This window comes from Nanorana parkeri, unplaced genomic scaffold (genome assembly GCF_000935625.1).
Source record: "Nanorana parkeri isolate BGI_ZX_2015 unplaced genomic scaffold, ASM93562v1 scaffold790, whole genome shotgun sequence".
NCBI lineage: Eukaryota > Metazoa > Chordata > Amphibia > Anura > Dicroglossidae > Nanorana > Nanorana parkeri.
In genome coordinates, this window is record NW_017307058.1 from 610,186 (window position 1) to 617,161 (window position 6,976).

General features: G+C 41.5%; 1 protein-coding gene across 4 annotated transcripts in view; it reads left to right on the plus strand.

Annotated features, from left to right (window-relative positions):
- GNAO1 (G protein subunit alpha o1) overlaps nucleotides 1–6,976 on the plus strand; it is a 217,089-nt gene that overhangs the window by 158,828 nt on the left and 51,285 nt on the right. For 2 of the 4 annotated variants that reach the window (XM_018564871.1, XM_018564872.1), the window contains exon 4: nucleotides 4,828–4,988. In XM_018564871.1, coding sequence (XP_018420373.1) covers nucleotides 4,828–4,988 — 161 coding nt within the window. The remainder of the gene's footprint in view (nucleotides 1–4,827; nucleotides 4,989–6,976) is intronic. The other 2 variants (XM_018564873.1, XM_018564874.1) reach the window with 1 other exon arrangement.

Sequence of the window (6,976 nt, forward strand, 5' to 3'; positions counted from 1 at the left end):
TAAGAAAGATTAGGCCATTGCCATGACCGTTCTTTAGTAAGGAGGCAGGTGCCTGCAATGGTGTTCTAAATAATTGTTGTAGACCTTGGGAACGCTTAGAGCATGTTACTCTGCAGAGAGACATGGTGGCAGCTTTCACAATTAAGAGCCACTGTTTTTGTGAGGACAAAGGTGGAAAATCCATTTAACTAGCAAGAGGAGATTTTCTTTGGGTCTTGCCAGATAGGTCATGTTTTATGTTAGTTTCTTTCTATTATGCACAAGCTGCTTATGTTGTTTCAGACACTGAACACGCAATAAACCAAAACCGTTGTGTGGACTCTCACTACCTGTTACGTCTCGAGTATCGATGTTTTTTCTGGTACTCGCCAATACTGATACTGGACGTCCCATTAGGGGGTCCGGCGGCTTGTAGTGACTCGCCGCCCGACTTCCTGATTAGCCAGAAAGCCAGCTCCATGCTCCCTTGTCACCAGGTGATAATGACTTGCTGCCCGGCTTCCTGATTGGCCGGGAAGCCGGCTCCATCCTCCCTCGTGACGGGGAGCATGGAGCTGGTTACCCGGCCAATCAGAAAGATGGGGGTAGAGAAGCCGGGCGGCATTTAATGACTTGCCGCCCGTCATCCTGATACCGGAAGTTCCTGTATAGGGATGAGCATTAGGAGCATTTGTGCGAGTACGAGTACTCTCCAAAATACTCAGTATCGGTGCATCCCTACTACCTGTACATATAAACTCCCCACTAGAGACATTTTACTCAAGTGACATTTGACATGGGTTGCTGCACTTTAAAAGATAAGTGCAGTATAAAACAAAGTGCATTGACTCCCTTTGCCCGTTTACACTGCATTCATTGAAAAAACAATGAACAGGCTGGGTTTTTCAGAGCTCTTTCTTGAATAAATGGCAAGATTAAAATACAGTGATGAATACACAATTACTTTTCTTCTATCCTTGCATTTATAAACTTAAAGACCTTCATGGAGTGGACTTTCAACATAATGTTAGTTTTGGAGAGACATAGGTATACATGTGCATTTTTCAGACATGAAAGAAAACATTTTGGTTGGAAAAACAAAAGACTCGCCAAGTGAGAGGACCACTACTTGTTAGTTGGAGTGGATTCTGTACAGAATTGTTGCTAGTCTTGTCTGCATAACTACACCTCCATTTGTGTTTTTCCTATGTTTCTGAGCTCTTCATTAAATGGCCCCCTACTCCCATTTGTAAATGTTGGCAGACAAATAGCGAGGCCCTGTTCTCCGCCAGGAGGGGCTCTAAGACGACGCATGGGGGACAGGAAGCTGAAAGTTAGGCCCAATGAAAAATATACATTTCAAATGCAAATCATGCCCAGTGTGCCCAGGGAGGGGGGATTTGTGTTAAAGGTTAGGCCCAGCATGGAATGCACCCTGTAGAGGAACAAATATGAGTGCAGTGCTTCTCTCACACAATTAATTGGGCTCTGGGATCTAATGAAACCTCGCATTCAGGTGTCAAAGGCATTTTTGCTCTGATGGGCACAAAATGGAATGAACTGCAATGGAGGTGACGTAATTTAACTCCTGTTTCTTCCAGAGTCTTATCAATCTAAATATATATTTTAATTAACTGTGTTGTTGGAGTGAATTTAAGGCTAGGCTTGTATATACACATATGGAATTGGCTTTACTGTACACCCAGAAAGGCTTTTTATTTTTTTGGGCAAATATGGCTTCAGGTGCAGGCATGACAGATCCATGAATCTCTTCAGCTGTTAAGCACAGATACCAGAATACCCTGCATACAGAATTAGCTCAGTGGTGGTTGGGGTCTACCTACACGATCTTCTGACCTTTTCATTAGAAACAATTATCCCCTTGAGTGCTTTTTATCTATTGCATGTAGCCACTGGATAGTGAGTGCCAGAGACGTTTTCCATATAGAAATACATTATTTTATATCTCAATTTTAGAAACTGGTTTTAGAGTTTTTAAAATGTCCAATAATCTGCTGACTTTCACTCTTTTTCTGACACAATCATTTTCTGCCTGTGTATGGTCAAACTGCCACATGTCTAAACCAGGAGAGCATGGACAATGACAGTCTGGCTCCAAATATGGGTCTTTTAATTGGTAGAGGATATTGCATAATGTTTAAGCAGCTTCTTTGTTTGCCATTGAATGGAAAGCACAGCTAGAAAAAGAGGCTGTTTAAAAATGTGAGTTGTGACGCTTTATATCATAGATGTGATTGTCTCACACATTGCTGTATTTGACTTTTCACACACGGAATCAGCGGGATGAAACAGAGTAGTTGCTGTTGGTTTAATTACTCAAAGGATCAAAATTCAGATCAGGTTTGGAAAAATTCCAGAACCTGGGAAGAGGAGGGAACGTGCAACTAATACAGTTACTGATGGCCCTAGGCATGAGATGATCATCAACCTATTGGGCGACTTTTGTCTAGATAATGATGGTTTTGAGATGCAACGGACAACCTGTTCATAGGGAAATTACAATCGGGCATCTTTGATATTTTTATTGGCCTGCCTTCATTTAAAGTTCACTTAGCAGCAGCCATATGTTAAAGGTGGAGACTTGCACTTCAAACGGTTTTGACACGTTGTTGTAACAAAAAGGAAGCCCATAGGACAGGAAAGCATTGCATGGGGATATCCTGTTAACACAGCAGCTGAAAATCAGATCATCAGAGCTGGACAGTTTTAGATGAGCTTTAATTGTGTTTTTAAAATGATTTTTTTTTTTTTTAAATCCTTACCTATTCCCACTAAATAGGCACCATGTTCTAAAAATAGTTGTACGTTCAGTGATCTAGTTCATATTGATTTTTGGTTTTACTTGTGATCAGATTAATATTTGCGTGTAGTTTGTCATTTCCACCAAGCCTTCATTTCTTCTGATAGCATTTACACTATTTGACCAAAATTTTTTGGACACCTGACAATTACACCTATATGGACCTTTTTGGACATCATATTAATATAGCGTTGTCTAGTCCTTTGCAGCTGTAACAGTCTACACTCTTCTCGGGTGACTTTCCACAAGATTTTGTAGCCATTTAAGCCAAAAGAGCATTTGTGGGGTCCAGTACTTATGTTGGATGAGAAGACCTGGCTTCTAATTGGTGTTCCGATTCATCACGAAGGTGTTACACCTCAGTTTCTCGACACCAATTTGTCAAACCACGTTTTTATGGAGCTGGCTTTGTGCACATTGGCACATTTACTACAACGTTGAAAATGTGCAGTTGTCTAAAATGTCTTTGCTGTAAAATGAACAATACCTTTCTCTGGATTCACCTAAACTCAATTTGTCAGGATGTCCACATACGTTTGGCCATATAGTGCATATCTTATTGTCCAAGTTAAGGGTTATAACATGGCAGGTCCTAAAGGTATTCAGGAATGGAATGAAGTTTTACTTCCTGTTCTTGTCGAAACAAATTCTATGTTCATATTCTGTTGTTGTATTTATAAAACTTTCACTGACTCTTGCTAGGAGCAGGAATGTTTGGAGGCCCACGCATGCACAGAAATGTCCTATTATGAATTAACAATGATTGTATCATAGTCGGTGTGACAGAATCAAAATGCACTATATCTTTATCGTGGACGTAGAGGAACACTTAAATGATGAGTATCTATATTTAGAGTGAATTAGCTAATGTTTATGGCAGGAAGTCAGAGCACTGGCTCCCCTATACTTTGTTCACGCTCAAGGCACTGGTAATTGTGTGCATGCACACTTTCTTTCTTAGGTGCATCTTTTTATTGATCAACCCATTTGTTCAGGAAATTATTTCCTTGTTTTTAGCCTGTCAGCCCGTCACCAGTCAGAAAGATTACAAGAGTTTGTCTGATTACTGTTATTACTGGCATCAGGATTGCCTCTGTACGGCCCCTCCTTTTGAATGCTTCTGTTGAAAGATGCAACTAGTCCAGGAGACATCGTGGGGTGTTTAGATTTAATTTTTTAATGTCTATGACTAGCTCTAATGTCAAACAACCAACCTAGCTTTAAACGTCACCCTTCACCTTAAAATAACTCCTAAACCTAACCTTTAAGCCTAATGCAACCCCTAAGCCCAAACCTTACTTTTAAACTACCCTTAATACTGACCTTTAAAGTAAATCTGTCACAAACTTGGGCAATTCAAGCTGGGCATATTATTAAAATCAAATGCAAAAGTAGAACTTAGTCTGTAAAACCCTATGTCCAGACCATTATGAGCTCCAGAGATGTAGACAGCTGGAATAATGTGCAATTCTCAAACTTTTCCTGTAAGTCAAGTTTGGCCTTGTCCACTCCTCCTTATTGCCATTTAATATGTTGTCCAGCCTCCATAATCAATAGTTTGGCTTGAAGGGCATTTGGGGCACCACGCCAATCCAAATTGTTAATGAAAAAGTAAAGAGTTGCATATAACTTCAGCTAGTAAATCCCATTATCTCTGGATCTACTGTTCATTTTTATGTTTTTTGTTTTTTTTTACTAAAGGAACTTTTTAATTATATTGTTAGTTTGAATTGTCTCTGTTTCAAGCAAGGTAAGATGCAATCCTTGTGTCTGCAGTAGAATCATCTCATATAGAGATATTTATAAAGTAAGTGTACCTGCATGGTAACAGAACATTTGTGTTTCCAGTGTAGCTGATTTAACTACTCCCAGTCCTAAAATAGTCGTTTTTGTAGTCTTCTCTCTTCCATAGAAATAGCAGTGGTTAGCATCTGTGCAGTTAATCAGTACTTAGGAGAGGGGGAGAGGAGGCAAACTCCTTTGGTGATCTCTTATTAATATGCCTTTTTTATGTCTGTCATTTGCAGGCCGATGCCAAAATGGTGTGTGACGTGGTGAGTCGCATGGAAGATACAGAACCTTTCTCTCCTGAACTGCTCTCGGCTATGATGAGACTTTGGGCAGATTCTGGAATCCAGGAGTGCTTCAACCGATCCAGAGAATATCAGCTTAACGACTCTGCTAAATAGTATGTAGCCAATTTATGTGGTAAAATGAATGGTTTTGTCAGAGCAGAATGGGGGTTTTACACGCAGATGTAATGAGAGACAGTATTTTACTCCTAATAGGTGAAGAATGTCATTAGTAATGGTTAGCAGAATTCAGCCAAAATTATTTGGATGGGATCTTTTGAGTAGACCTATGGCGTACAACATGACTTGAGTCCAGGAAAAGAGGTGCTTTAGGCATTTTCTTGTGATGGCCCCAAATGTCAGTTTTCTGTTTTCTGAGGTCACCACTCTCAACTTGATGTTTGGGGCCTAAAAGCTGTGCATTTCAATAGGATCCGCAATAAATGTATTGGGGTATTTCTTTTGGTCTCCTGACTCGTAGGTTGCACACCTGGGATCACAGAGTGTGTGGCACGAAAAAGTTAATTTCTTAATCATAAACAGGATGGAAAGTAAGGGACACATGATTAAATAATTCAGGTACATCAGGGTATGTTACTGCCTTTTGGAGACCAGGCACTGGGAAACAAAGCTGTAAGCCAGCTTACTATAACCCCTCCCACTCCCATCATGCTCCAGTTTTTTTGCTAGTTTCTTAGGGGAACGAATTTCCTCTCTGCTCTGAGAGAAGTAAACTCTGTCTTTACTTTTTATCTAGAGTAATTTTTCTTCCAGCAGATTTCTACAGTAGCTTCAGAGCGCTTTGCAGGTGCAGGGCTGTGGTATACCCACCTGGTTGGAACACTATCCCTGGAGGAGGATGAAGCTATGCAGAATGGGGCGTGTCCCCAGCATCCTCTCTCTATCCGCAGCATATCTGTGTGGGAACCACATGGCTTCTCAGGACTCAGGACTTCAGCTGCATTAAGTCAGGGCTGTCAGCCCTGGAAAAATGGAGGAGGGGAATCCCTGCGGGGAGCAGTGACTGACGGTCGCTGCTCTCTGCAGGGAGAAGATCGTGAACTGAGCAATCAAGCGGTTTGTGATTGCTTAGTTCTCGATCTATAGAGCCGGCATGTAACCGCTGCAGTGTCACATTTCGGCTCTAACTATGGGAATGAGTGCATTTCACTCTCCCCATAGGTCTCCCTTAAGGATACTATCGTGGTCCTTTTTGATGCAGTCTCCACATGCCTAGACTTAGAACTGCCTGTGTCTGCACTAGCCTGGGTTCTCCTAAAAGCTTCTAGCCTGTTAAAACTTTTCCATGACCCGCGCCATCAGACACCAACTGCCTACAAGTGCATCCTCCTTTGTGAAGTGGCAGAAAGGTAGAATTATGTAGAACTATTTTAGGTAGAAAAATTAGGTAGAACTATTTTCCTGGTTCCCTGCAGAAGTATAAAGGTTTTAGCTGCCCCACTCCCCGGAGCTCCTATCTAGGATGTCTATTGGACTATTTGGCTTTAGATGCTGAAGAGTCAGCATGTTAGAAAATGTCTTCTCTTTCAGCGGTGCTATTGGGGAGATTTCTCTGCTTGAGTTCCTAGGTCTGTACACCGACTATGGCCATAATATGGAGTTCATGCTTTGTCTATTGATTTAATAATTCTATTTTATGGAAAATGCAATAGAAAGTGTTGAAATAGATAAATGTGGGCAGGAGGAAAATTGGAAATTTCCCTGTCAGTAGATCCATGGCATATAAGATGCCAGAAGCTGAACTGGCCCACTGGACTTATACTCTAACAAATATATTAATTTTAAATTAACTGTATTAATAAGGAATCGGGCCACCTAAAGTGTACACTTCATTTTGTGGTAGTTAATGGGGAGGCAGATCAACCTCGGGTCCCTTTTTTGTTTTAAATTCCATTCTGGAACCTCACTTTGAGTTTCCCTATCTGCCTAACTGTTGCTGTCATGTAGAACAGCGGTCACCAACCTATGGTCCACGGACCACTTTTGGTCCGTGAGAAACTTTTGGTGGTCTGCAATTGCCCCCCCCCCCTCCCCCCCGGCCCCTCTGATGCCGTGCAGGCTGGGCTGTCATTGAAGCGGCACG